Source organism: Paralichthys olivaceus, chromosome 12 (assembly GCF_024713975.1).
Source record: "Paralichthys olivaceus isolate ysfri-2021 chromosome 12, ASM2471397v2, whole genome shotgun sequence".
Classification (NCBI taxonomy): Eukaryota; Metazoa; Chordata; class Actinopteri; order Pleuronectiformes; family Paralichthyidae; genus Paralichthys; species Paralichthys olivaceus.
In genome coordinates this window covers 14,760,465-14,785,584 of record NC_091104.1, presented here as the reverse complement: position 1 = coordinate 14,785,584, position 25,120 = coordinate 14,760,465, and the positions used below count along the sequence as shown (strand labels likewise).

The window sequence follows — 25,120 nt, the reverse complement described above, 5'->3', positions numbered from 1 at the left end:
ACTGATCTGGTCTCCATGAGGTCCACTAGGTGGCAGCACATGTTTATAGTGTGGCATAATGGTATTTATCAGTTCAGTTCAGTAGTGAACCATATGTTTTAATATATTTACACTTAAATATCTAAAATGTTCTGTTGGGCGTGGATTCAGCAGCAATTTAGGACTTTTATAACAATAATAATGATAATAACTTAACTTATATCGCACCTTTCAACACAGCCGTTACAAAGTGCTTCACAGAGAACTAAATTAAAACAAGCAAAATAATAGAGTAGCATTGATGATCTAGTAAATTATTTAATATTAAAGATAATTTATTATTCATCTATTCCTCATTGATCAGATTTTCTCTCCTATGGTTTGACTGTTGGTCACTGTTGTGTTCACATTTCACTTTGTTGCATAGGTGTTTGTATCTCCTCATCAGATTTGAATGCTTAATTATTTATGTGTTTATGTGATATGTGGTAAGGTGTGCTTGGCTGTCTAGAAATGGCAAAAGGTGAAATACAATTTCTGATTAAATGTATTGTTATTAATAGCAAAAAGAAAGGATTAAGAATCATAAGAAACAGCAAAAAAACAAAACTAGCTGAAAGTACCTTTTATAAAAATAATGAGTGGATTTGTGTCTGTGATGCACAAGTGTAAGTTAATAACTTAAACATACCTTTCTACTCTTAAATTTATTGTCATTAATAGCAAATGAAAAGGACAAAAGACACATAAGTAGTAGGGGAAAGAATAAACAAGTAAAAGTACATTTTATAAGAGTAATGAGTGAATTTGAGTTTGCGATGCACAAGTGTAAGTTAATCACTTAAACATACTTTTCTACTTTTAAATGTATTATTATTGATAGTAAAAGAAAAGAACAAACGACCCATTAGTAATATGGAACATTACAATCAAGTAAAAGTACATTTTATAAGAGTAATGAGTGGATTTGAGTTTGCGTGTTAACAATAATTTAAGCAGACTCCTCATGTAAAGCAGGATTACAGAGGTACGCTCCCTGTGATAGAGCCATACAGTTCTGCAGCGGTGTTCTTTCTAACACTGACCAGCTGTTGTCTGTTCCCTCGTGCACTGTCGGTGTTCACATGAATAGTCTGTGATGAAGAGGTCAGCGTGCGCGTGAGAGACAGAAAGAGTTAAACGTGTCCGGGCTGCGCGGCCTCTGATTGGCCCGCGGCCTCAGCGCTGGGGACGGACGGCCCTCCTCCGCTGAGTGCGCACTGGGAGAAGTCACAGTGTGGACGGAGCGGACCACAACACCAGCGTGGTCCTGCCGCGGTTGTTTGTTTTTGGAAAAGAAATCGAACACATGGCGGTTTCTCTGTGATTTGCGGCAACTTCCGGGTTTCACTCGACATTTAATTGGGGTTTGCGCCGCAGAGGAGCGCGCGGCGGGTCCGTTAGCTGCGGCTGAGGAGTCGACACTGACACTTCTGATTCATGGACTCAACTCCAGCTGGAAGCTTTTCTGCCAAGAGGCTAATACGAGGTTGACTTCGTTCATTCAGTGCGCAGGTAAGTCCGCCACACGTCCATACCCACGTTTAGCCACTTTAAAACAACGTGAACCGGTTAATGTGCACGTTAGTGTTGCAGCACTAACTTCTGTCATGTTACTGTAAGTACAGTCGAGACAAACTGTGGAAACCGACTATTTCATGTGCACTCTGCTGTTCAACACGTTAGCTAGCTAACTGGATATTCAGCCTCTGCACTCATGTTTTTACTTACACTTTTATTTTTCTACAAAGACCCTTAAAATAGTCTTAATCTCCCAATGTAAACTCCCAGACAGACCCCAGACCTGTGGCTGGTTACAGAGGGAAATCTGTCACACATCCTGTAACAGAGCAGACTTATTGTCTCTGAATTAAATCTAGATTTACATTGAATGTTTTTTGTAGTATTTAGATTAAACTTGCTTTCTTTGGGCTTAATTTGAGAACCTTTTAGATTTGTTTTTCACGGTTCCCAAAGTTTCCCTGGAGTCTAGTTGGGGAACCATCTGAAAATCCAGCCTACACACACACGACTGTGTTTTTACTTAAACCAGGACTTAAAACCCCCAATGTAACGTCCCAGACAGACGCCAGACCTGAGTCTATATGTGGCTGGTTACTGTTTATGATTTAAATTGGAATTTATATGTAATGTTTTTTTTAAAAATTGACATTAAACCTGCTTCATTTTGTCTTAATTTTAGACCCTTTAGATATTTTTTTTTACAGTTCCCAAAGTGTCCCAGGAATCTAGTTTGGGAACCACTGAGGTCAAATGTAGATCAACTTTTTCCCCCGAAAAAAACCGTACCTGTAACTTATAAACAGCTTCATAAGTGCTCTGATAGACAATTATATTACTTGTATATGACGTGATGTTACCAGTCAGGCATTTTTAAGCAAGCATTATTTTTAAAAATCAAAGCAATTGCTTGATTATTCTCTCCTTTATCTTTCCCCATGTGTCTTTCAGATTCAGGGAGCATGAAGTTGTCTTTGCACAGCATGGAAGTCCTGAAGATTGTGCTGTTCATCTTTGAGGCTGTTTTACTGACAGACTGCGCAAGAGGTGAGCGCTGCTTCACAAACTTTCTTTTTTATTAATATGCAAGGTCTTTAACTTGGAGGGTGACACCAGACTCATAGTTCATTATAAGTCACATTGACTGGCTGGTTTCTTGTGAGCATGAAGAAAGCCTCAGTTGCCTCTTAAAGTTTTCTCAACAAGAAGTAAGAGATGGAAAAGTAAAACGAAAAAAAAAAAAATCTCTAAACAGAGCCCAAAATCAACACGAGGAGGGTAATGAGAGAGGGCAAGCCTACCCCTACCCAAAGCTTGTGTGTGTTTCAGTCTGTGTTTCAGTCTGTGTGTGTGTGTGTGTGTGTGTGTGTGTGTGTGTGTGTGTGTGTCTAAGAGTTAGAGAGAGAATGTGTGTGTGCACATTCACTACAGCTAAACCAAACAAACATCATCCATCAGCTTCCCGGGGTGAAAGAACACAAGTCAGTGTTAGAGTCCAGCTCTCCCGCGCCTGGCCAAGGAACTGCCTCACATCAGTCTGTGTGTGTGTGTTCATGATCAAAACACCTGAGTGCAGAGTGGGAGACCACAATTCAATGGACTGTTGATTGTGCCAGTATCAATACTTTGCTTTATAAAGACAATTTGCAGTGAGCTTGTCAACAGGACATGAATAACTATGATTTCGTCCACCATCACTGACTACTGAACAGTGTCTGATGCAATCCAGTGGCATGAGTGAAAGACCAAGGCAAAACTTGAAAAGGACACTCGACTTTAATGAGAGAAATGTGAAAGCCAGACACATTTCCCCGAAAGACCTGGCACTGGCAAAACACGCAGACTACATAATGCTATTCTCCAGCTCCGTGTGGAAGTGAATTCAAGAGGCGTCTGATTGGTACAATACCTGCATGTGGCCATAAAGGCCTGAGGTAGAGGAGGCAAGAGGAAGATGGTGGGTGGGGGGGTTGGCTGCGGTTTAGAGAGGGCGATAAGATCTGTGGGTCTGTAGACAATGCTTCATTCACAGCATGGCAGCCGTGCCTTCACGGCACAACTAAACCAAAAGTAAACAAGACGTGAGGGCTAAATAAGATTAGACAGGCAATTTTGTATGTTTACAGATTAACAGATGTCAGTGAAGAAGAAACCCAAAGGGGGATCTGATGGGACGATGGCGAGTGGAAGTCCAATGGCTCTGAACTGATGTTTGTGTCAGAGAAAAGGAATAATTCACAGCCGGTTGTTCAAAATTACCCTGGAAGTGGTTGCAGATGTGCAGACAGATAGACACATCAACAGTAATACAGTTGGCATTGAGGGTTTGAGGGAGATGATTCTGAATGGTGTTTGACAATCTGTGAAGTGTAAATATCTCACAGTTTTCCTTTAGCAGAAGCATTGACACAGTAAGTTCACTGTTACAGTCCAAACGCAAATGTTTGACACTGTCATCCTGTGAAATACAGTCAGGGTTCTGACTCAAAAGCTTTTATAGAGAAGTGAAGGCCGGCAAGCTGGCTGGCATTTTCCCTGTTAAATTTAACAGTGAATGATGACATCTTTGACAAATTAAATTACATTTTAAAGACCAGAAGTTCTTTGGTTTGTGTGTTTAAAGAGTGAGTTTACTGCCCTTATCTGAACACTTCAGACAATACAAGTGAGAAAACAGTAAGTTTGGGTGAACGAATTTAAGCCTGTTGCTGTCAATCATCAGGCGACACCTGACCCAGGACCCCCTGCCCTCACACTACACACACACACACACACACACACACACACACACACACACACACACACACACACACACACACACACACACACGACCCTCCCTCTCCTCACTGCTACGAATTTGCGACTGGCCAAGCAAGAATCATTTTGTACGACCCCCCCACTTTAGGAAAACCTCCACTTCCTCCAGCCCAGCGACTTCTTTCTTCCCCCTCTGTTGCTCTGCCACCCCCAGCAGCTGGAGGAGGTGCTCACTGATGTGTCCCAGCAGAGCCTCTAATGTGGTGACAGGCCTGGGGACCGCTGGGCTCCACTAGCTGAGGAATGTGGCAGCCTGGGCATATGGATCTCCAGAAATGCACCCTGGGAGAAACAGAGAGGCACCAGGTGTCTCTGTTATGCACCAGAACAATCGAACAATAAACACACACTCTGAATCGTTGTGTTTTGATGCATTTTACAGAGGCATCAGAAACAACTGTGTCTTTTGATGCATGTGCACAAATCTGCTGTTTTTTTTAACACCGCACATGTTTGTTTCACCTCTGGAGACATCTGGTGAAGTTTAGAGCTCGCTGACTGCTCTGCAGCCCTGTTTGGAAAATATACATTTTATAAGAGCGTTACATCATGGTCTCATAACAAGAAGGTACTATGAGATAAACTGCATGCCAAGGGCTCTTAAAATCACAAGGCCATTTGGCTCCTCAACAGTATTCCATTTCCTTTAACCATAATGAGGCTAGTTTCTCAGTAACCAAATGCCCCAAAGTCCTTGTATTTTTTAAATAGCTCCTGAATAGTAAGAAGGTGTAACAGTGGTGTTCTGGCTCGTACGCCAAGCTGTGGTGAAAAAGCTTGTCTTTACTGCTGAGTAGCGTATTTTTCAAGCCAACTCGTATTTTAATGCTCCATTTACATCTTCGAAATAAAATCAGTTTCGTGTTACATTTTGTTTTTCTGCCCACAATCAGCAGAACTCAAGGGAAATCAAACATCCTTCAACTTCTGCCTCAACTCTAATCAGTGCGACTGTCTAACACCTTCAACCTCCTGCGTTTATCAAACCAGACAACCAGCACTGACTGCCACCCTTGTCACACATGTCCCCCTTCTTTTCCCCTGCTTCTCTTTGTGTTTCCTCCAATTTATTACCAGTGTAAAGCTGAAGGAAGTGAGTTAAGTTAATGTGCTGTCGTTAAAACAAGGCATGAGCTGACCTTTACTCCCACCCAGCCTTTCTGGGCTGTCCGTAGCCCCCGTTTACAGAGTCTGGGTCCATTGGTGGGGAACAATGGATGGATTATTACGCGTGGTGGTCCCCTAGGTCGGACAGGGCAGCAGTAATATATTTTAAACACTCCTCATCCCTTGCAGCAGACGGGGGACTCGCTTTACTGAGGTGCTTGCCATTTAGAGGTGCGTGAGAAGAAGTTACGAGAGTGAATGAGCGCTCTTTCATGCGCCTGGATATATGTGTGTGTGTTTTATTAAGCAGACTGAAATTACCCTGAGAAAAGTCATGGTAATGAGACATCCAAGGAGCATGGGGCAATTTGGAAAACCTCAGAGGTACACCAACCGCTATTCCACCTCCCTCCCCACTGCACCAGGTGGAAATACTATTCCTCCTGCTATGATCCCTCTGTTTCTATCACGGAAATAATGTTACCACTACTCCAGCAATCCATGTTCCCCATCTATCAGCACACACTGCCGACCCTGTCAGTTCAGGAGGAAAGATTCGGGGAGAGGAATGTGTCAGACTTCACCCCTCGCAGGGAAAGAAAGGAAAGGGCTGTAGCTGTGATAAGTAGTCATAATGGAGGTCAGTTGGTGTTTGCTTTAGTGGGGTCATATAATCCCTGTGAGCAACACTCCCCTCATTGACTGACTTTAATGGACACTTCAATTAGCATTCATGTGTAATTTCAACAAGGCATTGTTCGCTCTCAGTGTTCCTCACTCTCAGCTGTATGCTAATGCTCCCGGGGGCATGAGGAGAATTAAATTTTCTCCTTTTTTTAATGTTTTAAGAAAATCCCATTGACTCATAGGAGGGTCTCTGTGTGTACAATGCTGATTAGTTTGTTTGGGCAGTTGGCTCCGGGACTGTTTTCAGACCACACACACTCTTCCTGCTGGCTGAATGGATTTGGGTTTGGTTAAATAGAATTCCTTTTGCTCCTGTTAACTTTCACGAAACCCATGGAGCAGTTTACAAAGCGCACGTGGAGGGGGTCAGATTGTCACCATTCAAATAATAATCAACCTTTTTCTCTCCCCCTCGATTTACCACACATAAGCCGTTTTCAGACCTGAATGTCCAGAAAATTGGGTCTGCACATTTTTGCCTTTCACATGTGAAGAACGCATGCAGCAGGACATTGTTTGGGTCAGACGGGTTCTTAACATCTAGAACATTTCTGAAACATTAAGGTGAGGGGTGGTGTCTGAGTAGAGCATGCAGGAGGCGGGAAATAATGTTTAAATTCCACTGCTGAAATCACATATTTTTGACGAGATAAACAACATCACCTTCTATGTCCTCTATGTGTATTGCACCTATTTTTCATCCTGAAATATTTGTCTTCTTTTTGTGATTTTCAGATTTATTTCTGTTGAGTGTAAAAATAAATAAATTACAGAATCCGACCAGAGTGTGGTGCATGTCTGAAACCAGCTATATTGATAAGGGATTTTTTAAATTGGCATCTATTCTGTATTTAATAAGCGTCTGATTATACTGGACACTGTTTAGAGCCTGTAGGTGGGGGTGAGGGTCCGCCTCGCTGGAACCTTACAAGTGACCTTACAATAACATTTCAGCCCCACAGCGGGAAATGTTTGTCTTGCGCAACCCCAGTTTCCAAGCCTCCTTCATTTCTACAGTCCCGCTCTGTTTTCTCTTTTTCTTTTGAGGAGCCAAGTCAACAGAGGGACCCTCCTCCCCCCACCCCCTCCTCTTCCACTGCTTCGTTTTGTGCTTCACAGCTGTTCACTCAGTCACCTTAGAAAGTGAAATGATGAGAATCCAATTGCTCCCCTCTTTCACCCCTCAACGGGGGAAGCCGTTTTTGTTTTACTGTAGATTTTACCTTAGAGATTTATGATTGTGACCATACAGCAGCAGCAGACAGGGGGTGCAGAAACCAAAACTTTCCCTCCTCTTTCCTTTTCTTCTCCCTCCTCCTCTATATATTTCCTCTAGCACTGGCTCCTTGTTGCACCTAGAAGAATCTTGTACAAAAACAGGAAACCAAGACAATCTTTTGCCGTTTCCAAAAATATACAGTATCTGCCGCATACTGTACTTACATGATGGTGGCCCTCAGGATGTTCCTCGGACTGAGCAAGTTTTGACAAGTCCGGCCATTGTCGTTATGATGTTATTGAATAAAAGGCTGATTTAAAGCACAGAAATATTATCTGACCCATCTTACTGTATGTGCTTGTTTGCTGTACTTGCCACAGCCTGCTTGAGTCTGTGCTGCTGTCGACTCACTCTGACATATCAGAATACCTAATCAGACAGGAAGGAGATACCTGTTGCGTATCATTTCAGGATAAGGTTCCTCTCTTATTTTTTTACATCACCGTGCCATCAAGTCTTCCATTGTTTTCCCTCTGTTTACGATTTTAGGAAGCAGTCGGGTGTTCGTCATCTTTACAATCCGACACCAGACACAAACGCCTCGTTATGAAAGTCTTGTCTATCTTTGTTTTTCTGCTACCTCATCACACACTCACACACACATTCACACTTCCATTCATTGTGGACAGCCTAACCAAAACCTTAGCCTTGACCTTAACCATGACCACTTCATGCGTAACCTGAACCTTAACCAAACTGTCCTTAACCAGGACCTCAGACATGGCTTTGGCTCCCATGAGGTTCACTGGTCCTGTCACGGTCAGTGTTTATGCTGAAAAAGGTCCTAAAGAGGTAACAAAAATTAGTATACACACACTCATACACACTGAGCCAGGGAATGGCTGGATAACGAGCTCTGAATGAGGCCTCCACTGCTTTTGACACACACGCCCCCCGGACACTCCTTTCAGTTTCACCCCCACCTCCTTTCAGTTCACCTCCGTTGGGCTTGAATGAGACCCCACATGGCTTTGTGGCTTTTTCACTTCCACTTTGTTTTTCATTCCTCTTGCGAGCGACCCCAGAAATTCTCGGTGCATTGTCCCCATTGACCGATGTTATAAAGAGTCTGGTTTGAGCAGTGGCCTGTCACAGGACGTCAAATCAGGAGTTTTCATTGCGAGCGTATTGGCTGTCATGATGGAATTTGTTTGCTCCTGTTGCCCACAGCAGCACTCTTGAGGCTGGAAGCAGAGGTGAGGAGGCAAAGAGGCCCACATTTTTCATTCAGGGGACCCATTGCTTCTATTATGAATGGAAAAATGTGTCCCTGCTTTGACTCGAACACTGGAACGGGACACGAGAGGAAAAATCCTTTCAGGAGCAAAAAGTACAATTTGTCATATTTTATAGCAGGCTACTACTATTCCAGACTGGAATTCTGCACCATGCAGTGAAACTGATTTGATTTCCTCATGCACAGAGATGTGAGTCCTTGGAACAGCCTCAAGCCTAGAGTTTAAGTCTTGGCAGATTGGGGCACTTCTCCATACATTAATACTTATTCTGTTTCTCCATTGACAAATAGCTTAACTGGCTCTGCTTTTTGTCGATGTTTAGATTAATGAATAGACTCCAGAGATGATAGTGTTGGCTCATCAGGTTGGCTGGTTTGTTAGTTCAACACTTTGGTCCAGACGGAAATGTCTCAAAAAGCATATGATGGGTTTCCATAAAATGTTACAGGGACATTCACAGTTTCCAGAGGATTTGATTATCCTGTGACTTTTGACTGTAGCGCCACCATGAGGTTGACATTTGTGGTTTGCAGTAAAATATCTTGACGACTGTTGGATGGATTGCCATGAAATTTGCTGCAGGTATTTACGATCCCATGAGGATTAAATTGAACGTCTTAGGTGACTAATACTCTACCAGCTCGTAGTTTTCTATCTAATTGATTGTTTTTCACCAAAATTGGTTCTATTTTGTTGATTCTACCACTTTTCCGAAAGCAGGCTTGCATTTTTTAACGAACAGCAAAATGTCTAACTAACTAACAGACATTCATATCCTCCAGTAGGTGATTCTTACTGACTTGTGAGCATCTGACTTTTGCTCTGGTGCAACCAAACACAGGGTGATATTTCTTTTATTAAAATACTGTATCCCTCCAACAATTGGATGGCTTACTGTGAATGTTTTCATTGATTTGGAAATATTTTCTTAAACATTTTTTGGGGGGAATATCAACAGGAGTTTTGACCTTATTTCAATGATGTATTGCAGAGATAGCTACTGATGGCAGCTAGCCCTGACCTGTCCTGTCTTGTAAAACTACTTTATACCTCAACAGGTGATAGTGAGTAACTGTAGCGTTCAGTCCACTGCATCTTCCTTGTCTCTCTGACGGGGCAGACTGGTTCATCTTAATGTGAAAAGAGAACATACAGGCAGCTGGTGAACCTGGTCTGTGTTAATCTGGTTGTGGATTTTATTTCCACTGTACACAAAAGCCGGATACGTTGTGTGTCCCAACCATGAAATAGTGATTGTTGTCGTTATGAGGATTGCACCAGCAATAAGCATTGGCATGCCCATGTCAAATGTTAATGCAGCACTTATGTGTTGGTCCAGCATAACAGAGCCACTCGTGTGACTGTACACTCTTTGTCTTGTTTTTTTTATGGTATTTTTTACATTTCCTGTGAATTTGATGATAAGAGATATGAAGATTCAGTAATGTAACAGAAATCCACGCTGCATGACATCTCTGCCGGTCGTCAGCCATCAGTTTTTGTGCAGCTCACCTTGATAAAGGACTGTGTGGCTCTGTGTGGACAGTTCATTAACAAAGAAAGAGACCATCAGACTGGGAGACAGACATGGATAGAGGGCAGTGACCTTTGTACAGCCGAGTAGTAAGGTGAACTGGGAAAGCACTGAACAAATTGTCACTGTGAAAGGGCGAGTACCACATTGTAATGACAAGCTCAACAGCTCCATGATGACAGATTGATTTCAGACAATATTCCTGGATTGTCAAGAGGCCCCATTGCTGTCAGTGAGAGCTTTGCCAGTTCCTCCCTCCCCTCCGTCCGTCTGTCTCGCCTCGCTTCTCCCCCCTTCTCCCCAATCTGTCTCGTCTCTGTGTCACCCGCCTTTCTCTTTTCCTCACCCGCTCCTCTCCTCGCCACTCCCGCCCGCCTGTTCCTCTGTGAATCGCTCCATTCTGCCCAACACTCCTGCTACATCACAGTCTATCATTGGCCCCCTCCTGAAAAGACCTTGTTGACAAAGGCGCTGGTGTAAAGTGCTTCCTAGTGTCATGGTGACTGGCTGATCCTCAGACTGCATGCTGGTGTAGGGTTCCTCGAAGGACACTCAGCACCAGCACCATCTTCATCGTCATCATCATCATCATCATGATCATCATCATCATCATCACACACAGGAGACACACACATTGGTCCGGTGGTGACAGCATGTCTGTCTCAAACGGTCTGTTTAGTGCGTCTGTGCTTCTCTTCCAGTCAGAATAACATAAGGCCAACACTGAGCAAAGTGACTGTTAGTAAGACATCTGCATCTCATTCAGCACCTCCAGACTGGACTCCAACTGTGTCAGTTGTACACAATGAGCAGATTGGAGTTAGTTTTTTCCCACTGTGGAATGCAGGAAGGTTGAAGAGGAGGAGGTAACGTGCAGGGAGTGACAGGATGCACCTCACTGTTGACTGATGGAGGCCAAGAGAAAACAAAACAGAGGTTTTCTTATGAGGAGGAGGTAACAGCCTTTAGAATTTATTATCCAGCATCGTGCTGTGGACCAGTGGTTTCTAGCTAATGGGACTTAGGGCAAATACTTTTCTATACCGAATAAAATGTATTTAAGATTCAAAATGGTCGAATACGAAAGCTGGCATTGGTTGCTTAAATTTGTACTTTATTCTGTGATCAGTTTATTTCTAATTTAAATACAAATTTCTGATAAAGGAAAATGTTTGCAGTGCTGCTTGTGTAACTCAACTCAGTTTCACATTTGAAAATCTTTCTTAGAGGAACAAAAGCATTTTGTAGAATCGCCAACTTTTCTGTATTTGAATGATTTAGGAACCTTATATCAGTTTATGGGTGATTATGGATATGATGCATGAGCAGGTCACACAAGTCAGATGGATATGGTTTCATGGAAAAGAAACAACTGACTCATCCCAAACTGAAGGTATGGGACCAATGAATTAGAGGAGCAACAGTCCAACTTTTTACACCACCAATACTGGTGCTGATACTTAAACTCAGCTGATCTGCCCTGTTTTACCCGCATATAAAATCTGTAAATAGAATTATTATTTTTGTAAGTTTACGTGAGGAATTCTAATAACAACACTGAAAAAGAACCTGCAGAGGATTAGTCACATCATAGCCAATATCCACCCCACTTGATATGGTCAATATCTGCACCTATTTCAATGGAAGGTGTTGGATCAGTGCATCCTTAAAAATTAATAATGTGGGGTTATATTATATATCAAATTTATATTGGGGTCTGAATCATGTTGTTAAACACGAACTGTGAGTCATGGGGTTTCAAGGGGCATATTAGAGGCAGGTGGGTAATCATAATGAGACATTTTGTTGTCTTAACTTGCTCTATCTGTGTGTGTTAATGAGTGTGTGAGATAGAAATAAAAGACAATACACAGATGGTCCAGAGCAGCCGAACATGTGTGAGTATTCTCACAATGCCCTGATCAGTGCCAAGTGGTTGGTCCATCTCCAAACATATCAGACTGACAGTAATAAACAGGTGCTTGTTGGTGCCCTGCTCTGTATTGCAGGGAGAAAGGGCTGTTTGAGTGTGTGTCATATGGCCGAGGCTGAGCCTGGGCCAGGGAGTGGGGTGTGAGATTGTTGGGATTCCTGCTTACTGCCGCCTGGGCCCACCTAATCCCCCTTTACTCCCCCATGTGGCCCTCCTTTCCTTATGAGCTGTGTGTTAAAGGAGGCCTCTCTGCCATCTTAGCCTCTGCTCCCCGCCACTCTTTAAATCAACTCTCCTCTCTTTAACTCTCACCCTACTTCTCTCTCCTTGGCTTCAATTTCTTTCTCTCCCCTCCTCTGACCCCCTCTTTCTGTGTCTCTGTCTCTGTCTGTCACTCTATCTGGCCTTTCTCTCTCCTCCCAGCCTCTCTCCTGGTGCCTCTTCCCTGATAAGTGGCTCTAAGCACACACTCAGCCCCTGTGTGCACCAGGCCTTAGCCTAATGGAGTGAGATAAAGCGACTAGAGTGCCACTCACTGTGTGCTCTTTATATGACAGGGCGAGACCAGTGAATTACTGAATCTCAATCGAATGACAAGTTATGCCTCTGAATCAGCACGTTTCTCAGAAAATGAGTCTTGTATTTATCATCAGAAAGGAAACAATGACAGATTGACTTGTGTTGGCTTATTGATGTATTTGGAATGAAACTGATAACATTGCCAAATGATGACGAATGATTGGTTATTTCTAATCTTATTGTTAAAAGTTAATGCATACACTTACATACACATACACTACTATATATAATATTTATAAACAGCATATTTAGTGATGTAATAACAACAGAAATATGTTTGGAACTATGCATGACATCATTCTCGGATTTCATTGCAACCTCTGCATGATGGCCCCTTATTTAATGTTTTCACAAGATGTGGAATAATTTTCTGATCAACATAAGCTTAAGATTGTGCTATAGCAAACACACGCCATTTAAACTGGACGTGTTGGTGACTTTTTTAAGATTAATAATCAGATACACATTTGATTTCCTAGCAGCAGGATAGGATGGTGCAATAAACTATAATTATTATTATTATGATTATTATTGTCATGTCTGAGCTAATGAAGGATCATGTCGTCCAGTGTGGCTCAGTGATTTTTACTATTTTTCAGACAGCAAGACCTACGGCCCAAAAGAATAAGAAAAATATTGAATATTTAATGGTACAGTAATATACCAGAGTTTATCTTTACCAGGGAGAAAAAGACTCTTTGATATATTAATTATAATATAAATAATAAATAGGTTTTCTTTCTTTTGAAGACTACTTTCAAAAGAAAATGCCCACTTTCTGCACTGTGGTCGGGCAGGTAACACACTGGAAAAGCAGGCTATGAAGTGTTCCACTGCACCGTGTATACAGCATCCAGTTATAAGACAAAACAGCCACTCCAAAAACCGTTATATGAAAGGCCTCTATTAATTCAGGTGAAGGACTTTCCATAAGGAAGACTCCATACTTTTCCACGCTTGTAGACATATGGAAAAGTACAGACGCCTCATGGAAAGTCCTAAAGTCCTGAATTAATAGAGGCCTTTCACATGATCAAAGTATATATTCTTTAATAAATCATACAAGGCAGGATTTCTCCCCGGAAAGAAGTTAGCAAGCAGCCTGGATCCTGACATATCGTGTCTCATGATCGGTTTAATCTAAGCAAATAGCATTGCGATGGCAACTCTTACATAATACAAGGTTAATATATATATTACATATTCATATATGAATGATTTATTATAACCTGGATTTTTGTTGCACTATAATGGCAGATGACAGAAGTTAGGGGTTCACACACACATGCTTCTTCTCTCTCCGACAGAGGCAGCTGAGGCAGGGAGAAAGCAGTCAGGTTTAATAAAGTATAGCAGCTTAGAGTTCAAAGGCTCCACAGTAGGGCCTGTTAAGGGCAGGTCGCGTGATGGAGATGTTTCCAGAAGCTTTATGACGCTGGAGTAATTTCTCTCCGTTTCTTTCCTGTTCTTTTGATGAGGGGTCGGCAAGACTCTGTTGTTCTGGAGCCAGTAGTGAAGGAAGCAGATACCGCTTCACAGTAAACAAGCGGCGATGTTGTTGTTCCAGTGATTCAGCTCTGATCAGATAGATGGACTGGAGCATCTTATCCTCTTTTACTTTTTTCTTTTTATTCCAGCCCCCTCCTGCTGTTCCTCTAGTTTCTCATGTCACCCAATAGCTCCTCCTGTACCATTCCCACCACCAAAGAAGTTGCTATTCAGCCCACATCAGATGGTAATGAAGAAAGAGCCATTGTCCTGGCTGGTCTTACTCCACTCTTATCTATTGATTGGAAAGGCGAGAGGGGAAAATAACATGTATTGATTTCCACAATGGGTGAATTTGCAGGGCAGGACGTCTGGAGGGGTAAGAAAAGACGGCGTCCTTCACCCTCCGCTGCCCCGCTGCTGTCAGAGCACCACCACTCCACATATCCCATCCCCTTTCACCCTGTCACTACCTCCCCTCCCTCCCTTACCTCAACTTGCCTCCTTTCCTGAATTGCCAAGATGGCAACCCCCCCCTTTCACCGTTTTATGCAGATTTTTATCTCTGCTTGTGAAATGTATAGCTAAGCACAGCCTCATGCTCTGAACAGAAGCTCTGGCCTTTCACACAGTCCCTGAGTTGTAGTGTCGGCCTCACCTTTCGCCTTTACCCAACCCCTCCAGTCTCAAGTGAAGTCACCGACTCTGGATTTGGTTTCTTAGCTTTCATGTATTTTTTTTTTTTGCATCTCGTGTTCCTTGAACTCTTATTGTTATTTCCTACTTTTACCCATGCCATCCATTTTGTCAATTTTTATTATACAAGTGTTCCTGAGATTTTAAGGGATGCATGATTGAATATTTTCCTGCAAGCAATGGACTCCATTAAACCTTTCACCATTACGTTACAGGTCTGTCGGCTCTTGTACGGTCTGCTGAACTAACACAGTGCTGCTGAGTAGGAGGAAGCATTCTCCAGCTTCTATCTGTCTCTCTGCTTCTTATCCTTTATGTAAATACTGCATATTCACTCAGATCAGTGTTTATCTAAGTAATGAATCACTACAGACTGGCAGTGTGCAAAAGCCTTTTGATGCAGTTGGCTGGAGATTAAGGCCCAAATCCTTTTTATTAGAAGATGTTTACAGTGTTGTTTGAATTACTGTGTCCTGTATTCGGCAGACGGTGTTGCGTGCATTATCACGTTATTCTCATTGTGGTTGGTTAAGTTCCAGGTGTTCGCTGTTGGAGCATCTGTCAGCAGCCAAGACAGCCCCTTTATTGACATGTTTGCAAAGACTAAAAAAACCAGAGCCCTTTGTATAGCAGGAAAAATGCGTGTACACATCATTACAAATCCACAGGTGTTTTGTAAAAGAGAAAATAAATGAGGAGAGAGGTGCCAGCACATCTGATCATTGCTCAACCCTGGCAGCTTTTGTGGTCTTACATTTTTTCTACGTTTCTGTGTTTCATTTGCATTCTGACATTTCCTAACATATTTCCCTCCATGGATGCCTGCACGTCGGATCAACAGTTCATTTCCCCACTCATAAAGATTCGCAGAAACGACTATATTTAGTCTGAATTGAAAGAATGCCTCTTATTGAATGTGCCCCTTTCTCTTAAAATAATCCATCACCAAATTGAGCAAAGAAAAACAGTGCTAATTCTGTGAGTCGCCGGGCGTCCTCCTCCTCTTCCTGAGCTATGAAAGATTCCATTCACACATGGGGCTCGGCTATAATAAGGAGCGCTTTACCACCGCTGCAACACGGGAAAGCCCATATGGTCGTGTGTATCATTTTCCATTTACAGACCAGCTAACAATTCTAACAATTTGAATAAACACTGTGAATTGCTCAGCAGTTTGTCATAAATCTGGCACATTCCCATTCATCACAGTCTCCGCAGAGGAACTCACTTATGGTAAGTGAGAGAGAGCCTCAGAAGAAAAAGAGCAGCCACAGTACATTTCACCTCCAGTATGGTGTGATTACATGTTGCATTTCACACTTCTTGAACTATGTATCTTACAATCAAGCAGATCCCCTTTTCTCAGATTTGGATTTGCTACAGAAGGGCCTCTGTGTGACTTCAGAGCTTTCAACGCCAAGGTTAAGAGAACCTGTCCTTGAGAGAGTTAGGAGGAGGAGGAGGAGGAGGAGGAGAGTCCTTGTTGAAGAAAGGATGGTGGTCATGCACACAGCACAAATACTTATTAAGTTATTCAGATGATGTCCTTGATTTCAGCACCTCTTCATGTCTTGTTTTTCTAAAGGACTTCAAAAGGTTTTTTTAGGAGCGGAGATGGAGGGAGGAAATCATTTGTTTCACATTCCTTGTGCCTGGAGCCTCAGCCAAAGCTTTTATAGTTTATTAAGCCAAAAAAACTTAGGAGGTGGAGTTGTCCTGTGTAACATTCAAGATCACATAGAGCCTTATCACAATTAAAAGAAAAGTTAGCCATTTTGGGAAATTAGTTTTATTATTTTGGTGAAAGTTTGTTAGATGTAAATATACCATTATGTGTTCTTAGAGCTCTAAAAATATAATATGTAGTTATTCTTCATTAAATTTTCTTAAAACAACTAGAACTATTCCTTATAATTTGTTGAATTATACTTACATTATCCAAAATGTTTCCAACAATGTTCAAACCCAGAGAAATGTCATTTTGGTCAACTTTTAATGGCCTCAAATCCTCTGTACCTGTGACTTTGCTCATCTCTGCTGTAACTTCCTATACAAACAACTGATGAAAAAGGAAAAACACATAGCCAGTTAGCTGTTCCTTCCACTGTTTATATTGGTCACCAGTTGTAATGGATCACGATTATTCTTAAATTCTCTCTATATTTGCACCTGAGTTGCTTCAGGTAGATTAATCGGCAATGGTGGTGAAGAAGCAACTCCCATGATCCCACACTTCAGGTCTTTTGTTATTGTTTTAATTAAGAGACTCCTAACGTCAAGTAACATATTGATAGTTTAATATGTATATGAAATGTAAGGGTGAAGCCAATACCAGGCTAAGACAGGTAAAGCACAAAGTCTTGAAGATTGTCCACAAAAAGTCTTTAATGCTCTGCTAACAACTCTGCAGAGATTTTGCAGTGCACCGTTCATTCAGATGCTCCGCTAGATTTTCCCAAGAAGTATATCATTCTAAGTTAATGCTGATTGACACAAACTGTTCCTATGTAGGATTTTTGTGTTTCGACACTTTGCTTCAACTAAACCTTTGACATGAATCAGGCCTCGTTTCGTACGTGATTTCCTTCCATAAATCCGGAGGGAACACATGGTTGAGTGGCTTGCGGGACCATAAGTCAGAGGAGATAACTGAAGCTTATTTGTTCAAGATTTGGCAGAAATGTATTTGTGTTTTCACGCAGCGGTTTGGTCTTTTAGGATCAACTCAGTCCATATGAGCCCAAGCAACACCAAGCCAATGCTGTGACCTGTTTGTGGTCCTAAATCAGAGTCCACAAGAGCAGAAACAGTGAGTGCCTGTTCTGCTCTTCTTTTAGGAGAGGAGTGAGAAATGGGCCGGCTGACAGCAGCCAGAAAAGACTGCAATTGCATTTTATCCACAGACATAAACAATGACACTTCCAATTTCCTGTGGACCAGGAAAGACCATCCACAGAGAGTAAGGGAAACTGTGTGTGTGTGTGTGTGTCTGTGAAACTGTGTGTTTGTGTGTGTGCGTGTGCAAGATGGAGGTGCGTGTGTGTGTTCGAGTTCATGCATGGTTGGGAAAGACAGAAAGAAAAGGAAGTAGGCTTTCTTCATTCTACACTCACAAGATTCACTTTTTACAGTTGAGTATTGTGGCACTACATGTTTTTGTGTGTCGAGCATTTTTACTGTCTAATGTCGAGCAGCACAGCCATCGACATATTGTGTCTTTTTTACCTGCAACATCTGAGATACATCTGTTGACAATGTGATGGATAAAACGACCAGATGGAGTTACCTGTGTCTCCTCCTCCACTGCAGCCCCATCAGTAAAATGAACTTCTTGTTTACCATATGTGTGAAATGCACCAAAGGAATGTGACGGTGTGAGTGTGTGTGTGTGTGTGTGTGTGTGTGTGTTTGAGCGTGTGTGTAAGTGTTGGGAGAGGCCATGTGTACTTACCCTCCCGATTGTTTTTACTGCTACCAGACCAGCCATTTGTTCGGAGGCACAGACTGTGCTCTGTGTACTTTTGGGGGCTGTTGCTGCTATAGGGTTTGGTTGCGTTTCCTCCCCCCTTTTTTTCACTCCCCCAATCTCCTGTTTCTCTTCGTTGTCTAGTCAGCTCAGTAATTCAGGGTTTTGTTTGGTTTTTGGTGGTGGTGGGGGGGGGGTTAGTTGAAGACCTGGTGCTGTGCGAGCAGCAGCACAGGCCTCCTAACACCATCACAGGGCGTTTCGGCCCGCTTCACTTCACCAGATCTGAGGGAGCAGACCCGAGCCAATTATGAGCAGGGAGAACAGGCTGCTGTCCGTCTCACTGTGACCCACCTCCCCCCGCAACACTTTGATCTCTTGCACGCTACACAAAACCAGAGCCAGAACACTTTACCCTCTCTGCACAGGCAGTGGACGACAAGGCTTGTCCAATTATTACAATCTGGTTTCAACATTTCTGGGTGATCAGACAAAAAGATGACAAATTACCTCTATCTCATTCCATCTGCCTACAGCCATGCTGTTTTCAAGGCTGTGTTTAGTCAGGGAAATTAGGATTGAGATATTTACCCCAGCCAAGGAGGTTATGTTTTCACCTCTGTTTGTCGGTTGGTTGGTTTGTTTTTAAGCAAGATTACACAAAAACAACCAAACAGTTTATCCACAAAACTTGGAGGAAAGATGTGGTGTATTTGTCAGAGAAGAACCCATTACATTTTGGGCCAGATCTGAGTCAGGGTGTGGATCCAGGAGTTTTTTTTCACTTTCCTCAACACTTTCAAGATAGGACACTTTTCAACATTTCCACCATTTTCCCAGGGAATAATTTATGGACCTTGATCCAAAAAGGCACATTAAGGGAACTGATATCTATGAAATTTAGTGCAGGTTGATTGAATTTAAGTGGACTGTTTGGCCTTGGTGAAGATATGTTGAGTCTTTATCTTTGAAACACCAGCAAAAACATTTCACCACAATTCTTTTAATGGATGTTCTGAGGATTTCGGAAAGAGTTGCCCTTTTTCTTAATGGATGTTCAAATTTAAATTCCTTTGGTCTTGAAGAGCTATTGAAAAAGCCTTGTGATTATTATTTTTAGAATCCGATCTCCTCTTTTTTCTCTCGTCAGTTACTGTGAAATTCCCTTTATAAAATCATTAAAAATGTAAAACCTATAAGGATGTTTGTGTCCTTTCATAATAATAGGTTGCAGACATTGCTTTGTCATAGGGATTATAGGCTGACACGGTTGGTAATCACTGATCTAGATGTTTTCTTTTTATTGTTGAAGAAAACCAAGGGAGTTTACCATTTATAAAATATTGATATAAACACAGAAATTCCATTTTAATGTTATTGTGAGCTACAGATTCAATCATATAATTTGTTTTTCAAAAGCATATTTTGAATAATTGGCAACAGGTTACCAGAAATCTTTCGCACACCTCAATGATCCTTGTGACAAGTGTGACACAGAGCAGACACACAAAGAACATGAAAAAGCACAGTGACAACACTCAAAAAATAGCATTCTGTGGTTTCATATTGATATTTGGCTTCTGTAAATGAAGGATTTTTGTGTTTGTGTGTTCTCAGGACCTCCGCGGGTGTCAGCGAAGGTTGCTCACAGACAGACAGCCCGACTTGGAAGTGCCATTAAGCTGCCGTGTCCGGTGGAAGGTGACCCTCCACCCCTGATTATGTGGACCAAAGACGGGCGCAACATCCACAGCGGCTGGATCCGTTTCCGTATCCTCCGCATGGGCCTGAAGATCAAGGAGGTGGAGGCAGATGACACTGGCACCTACATCTGCAAAGCTACCAATGGCTTTGGCAGCGTCAACATTAACTACACCCTCATCGTCATCGGTGAGTGTGGATGGAGTTCAGTTTGAATGACCTGTTTCTCTGTTGGTTCCTGAGATGATATCATCGATTGTTGTAAAATGTGTCACTCTTCCTGAAAACTCAAGCTCATTTCAGCATCTATAAAACATGAAATCACCTGCGTTGTAATGAAAACCAGAGACTGTGAGTGAGTCAGGCTCTGATTCGTTCGGTCGGACCACCTCGTCTTCCTCTGTGGTATTTCAAGACCACGTTTTTAAGCGTCCCCTGCTGTCAAACATCTCAGCACAGTTCAAATGTTAAAAGACATCATCACTCAAAGAGGTCAAGGTCTAAAACAAGTGGATTTATGGAGGTTTATTGCTTGATCCATTCATCTATTGTATTTGTTACGACCCCTACCTCTCCCTGCCCAAAGTCAACAGCGGGACGGGATATTGTTTCATACTACTTCATCCTCTGTGACTCAACTGGATCTCAGGCTCTTCCTTCTCCTAAGGCTACACTCTTTGGAGGCAGGAGGTCCGCAGCTCCTCAATAAGAAACACATTCAGTGTAATAGTGCCGGTTTGTCCTTGGACTCTCACACAGCTATCCAACAGGGCCTGGAGGATTAAGCGCAGCCTCGCCGAGTGTGTTGCTCGTTTGTGCGTGTGCATACAGTGCATTTCCTCTGCGCTGGAGCAGAGCATGATGAATGAGCAGAGCGGAGCGTGAAGGCTGTGTTTAGTCTAATTACTCTAAGATGCCTAATTAGGGCCAGAGTTTGCAGCCTCTCTCCTCTGAGCAGGAGTTATAGCCCGGTCTTGTGACAGCTGCGTTTCAGAAGAAGAGCCATAATCAGGCAGATGTGGGAAAACACTTCAGAAAACAGCGCCCGTTGTAATAAAGCGTGCTCATGAGATGGGAATAGACGAATGTTTATTTTAGTCTCCCTCAATATGAAGTTGTCATTGAGTTCAAAGGGAGGGTGTCTGCTGATTGTGCTAAAATGAAAGGCTGGAGATTGAGGCACTGAGCCAGCTATAATGTCAAGGTTCAGTCTACAGTTGTGCTATATAGTATCAAAGTCAGACGTGGGAATGTGTCTGCATTGGACATTCAAAATAGAACATATTCTGAATTAACCAAGTGATGGATCACCCAGCACTGTCATTAAGTTTAACTCCTGATTGGATACTGTGCAGTGTGTGTCTCTTTAATTATTTTTTAATTTTTTGCACCAGAAATTTACATTTCAAAACTTGAACTACACTTCAAAGCAGCTGCAGATGAACAGAGCTCTTTTTAGGGGGCAGCATTTAAGTTTTTGAGGAAAAATTTTGAAACGTGGCAGCATGTAGATCTTGATTTCTGGCTGGCAAGAGGAAAAATTATCATGACATGGTGTAAAAAAAACTAAATAATTATGTAGTGTGTAAACTGTGTAAACAGTCACAGCCGATATCATAAATATCAGTCCCTTAAACATGCCTGATATCTTCTTCATTAAGACCTGCACCAATGGTTTAATTGTTCTTCCTTGGCCTGTGTTTCATCCTTTTGTCAAATTTCGGGAAAATCTGTTGTGGTATTTTTCTTAATCTTACATATCTTTGTGTGCACTGGTAAATGTGAGCACAGTTACAGATACACAGTTAGAAACTCATATGACCTCTCCCATTCACAGGAGGGTTCATAGCAATGATTGGAATCTCAGTTTTTACATACTATGTGTCCCATGATGCTTGTATTCTGTAAACACCATAAACCAGTCCTCATCACGATTTACTGACTCATAGTGTTGTTATTTATCATTTCATATAAACCTGACAAATTGAAGTTAGTTTTGGCCATAAGTAAGAGCTTGAATAAACATGACCAAATACAAATAAAGAAAAAAATAGGGGCAGTAAAATCTTTCCCTGACCGCTTTGTTTCTGCTGCAGAGTAATACTGAACACGCATGTGGAATTTATTTACACACACGCACGCACACACACACACACACACACACACACACACACAATTAGTCAATTAATCTCTGTAATAGATTACTTTCTCCCAGTGGTGTGTTTATGCGACAGATAAGTCATCTGCTTTTGCGTCTGCTGTTCGACTGAGTGAAACAAAGACATTTTTCAGACTGTTGTGATGAAGCTGGCATGGAATCGAAGGGTGATCAGTTCAACCCGACTGCAGGCGTCGCTCTGCTTCCACTCGGAAAAAATAACCAAGGAAGTTCAGTCAGTTTTTCTTGGAAGCATTTTTCTATCCGATTTTTATCAGAAGTGTTTTTGCCCTTTATGGAATTATGTAAAGACTTTTTTGGCCCGACTCTTAATCTCGATCTGGTTTGTTCCATTTCCTACTTGTCCTCTGGTGCTGGTGAGTGCATGACAGCCCTCCCCTCTTCCTGCTCTCTTGTCCATCATCCACTGGACTCTGGCAGTCCATCACTGCAACGTTTGTTTTCACAGATAATTGTTCCATCAGGGGTATGTCGGATTTTGGGTGCCTTTTTGCCACAAAGATTAGGAGGCCTCTGTCAAAATACTTACACTATAATGCAGCCAAACAGTCTGCAATTATTGTGAGTTACACTTTCCATTAAGGTTGAATCAGCTAATTGTTCACCATTTTAATGCAGTTAACCTGCTGCGAGGCCAATTATGTTCCCCAAAAAGATCAGAGAGGAGAGTCTATTTATTTGAAATACTGTAAATGAGGGGTAGCTCCCAGCGTAGCTTCACATACACTATCCATCATGTTAGTTTATTGTTTTAATGGATCACAGAGTGAAAAAGAACGAGACGCAATGACAGACAGACGTTGTTTCGCTGGTCAGAGGGGAAGGGGTTGACCAAATCCTGGCAGCTGCTCAAGTTCAAGGCCCAACGTGGAGTGCAAAACATTGCCTGGGATGCAGCAGAGAAAACAAGCAGAAGAAGGTTACAGCAAAGACTTGGAGTGGAGTTGAGAGAGTGAGGGGTTTTACAGGGTGATGTAAGCAGGAGGGGGGGTTCCACTGCGGCTGGAGAGATAGCCTTCTCCCCATCTGCCAGCGGACGGCCTGTCCTCCCTTGAGCTATCTGAAGAATTTGGTCAGTCAGTGCAACATGGCGCCTTCTCAATCCCTCCAGCTGGCTGTTTGGGCCCTGTTTAGGGTGGTCTCCTGACAACTGGCCCCCCATCACCTCCCTGCACCCCGCTGGGATAGACCTATAGCATGCAGCAGCCTCTCCGTTCGCAGCTGCTCGCGCTGCAGCAGGCGTCATGTTAGCATTAACATAGGATTGTCATATTAACATTTACAGGATTGGATTTTAATGTTTATGTCTACACAGATAGCATATTCCAAGGCTGGCAGTGCTCGTTGTTGCTACATGGAGATGTTGGCTCCCGCAGCACATTTTTCATTTCCCTGCTCTCCAGAGACGTCGTCAGGCCAACAGTCGGATAAACTGCCTTGTATGTAACTGATCTCATGTGGTAGCTGTTTGGAGATTTCCAGAGTGTGATGCAAGGCCACTGCGCATAACTTTCCCTGGACATTACAATGTCCCCAACAACATCTGGAGCTCATTGTGACCTCAAATCATCAGGCCCTTTTCCTGTGATTCAGCTGGCACAAGAGGCCGGAGGAGAGAGAGTGTGTAGCGACTTGTTTCCTGTGGCTGGATTTGTGAATGAAGTGGGAGGGGATGGCGTCAGACCCTAAACACTGTAGCGAGACTATGAATGGAGGGTGATTGCATTTTAAACAAGCTGATGGCTTCACTTGGATCATTTACTTGCATAAACATGCATTCGAATCAGGACCCTTGTAATTGAATTTCCGTGTGCATAATGAACCCTTGATTTCATACAGTACAGAAAATATAAGGACTTTTGTTTGATCACTGATTGCATAATAAGTTGCAGATTTGTCTGACTTCTTGTACACAAGAGCAGACCCCTGAAATATTTAGAGGCCTCTCAGTCCTCTCAGACACATTATTGTTTATTTTACTTTTTCGTCTCTCAAACGTAACATATTGTAAGCTATGAAATGTCTTACCTCGCCCTGTCTGCAGCCAAGTGAGTCAACAGTGTGTGAAGACAATCGTGGCGATGGACGGCTTTGACAGAACAGATGTATAAAAGGTGCCATTGTTCCCTAGAATCGCCAAAAAGTAGAGAGGAAATAGATTCAGGGGGAAAAAAAGTCAAAAAGAAAACCCCGGCAGTGTGGGACCATGTTCTGTTTGGATTGGGAGGTTCAGGAACCAGCAGGAATGTGGAGAGCCCAAGTGAGCAACAGAGAAATATTTCTTCCAGTGGAGGCTGTTTTTTAAAGGAATGGGTTATTATAGTTGGCCAGTTAAACCCCTTCAAATAGCCATGACATCATGGCTGGGCCTGGTGCTGCAGGGGACAAACAAAGGAGGGTCTGTACCCGGAGAACCCTAGAGAGCTGTGTGCGTTTCGGGGGGACTTGGAGGGAGGCAGAACGAAGGGGTTAGAAGTCACATCTGGTCTCTTTACCTGACCCAATCAAACCCTGAGAGGGAATCAACTGTGCCAAACTGCATCGAGAAACATCCAACACAAGGCTGCACTGAACTAGAAAATAAAAACGAAACACGAAAGGAACAGAAGTGGCTGGTATTTTTTTCCATTTTTTTGATTCTTATTAAAACATACAAGTAACCTGGCCGTCACACACTGGTACTGTTTCTTTTTCCCTGACTTCTGGTTGAAACGCTGTGAATTACATTGACGGTTGTATTTAATATGAATTGACACCTCAGTCGTTTCAGATGAATCATTTACAGCCTCTCTTCAATAATCATCTGCTGAGTGTCTCCTCCTCCCTCCCACAGAGTGCTGAATATTGGCGAGGAACGCAGTCTGCTCCGCTAATTCA

General features: G+C 42.6%; 1 protein-coding gene across 1 annotated transcript in view; it reads left to right on the top strand.

The window, feature by feature from the left end:
* The first annotated feature begins 1,216 nt into the window (after positions 1–1,216).
* Positions 1,217–25,120, top strand: part of LOC109627763 (fibroblast growth factor receptor-like 1) — a 29,254-nt gene continuing 5,350 nt past the window's right edge. Inside the window, exons 1-3 of the mRNA XM_020084530.2 lie at positions 1,217–1,533; positions 2,491–2,586; positions 19,981–20,253. Coding sequence (XP_019940089.2) covers positions 2,502–2,586; positions 19,981–20,253 — 358 coding nt within the window. The 5' untranslated portion in view covers positions 1,217–1,533; positions 2,491–2,501. The remainder of the gene's footprint in view (positions 1,534–2,490; positions 2,587–19,980; positions 20,254–25,120) is intronic.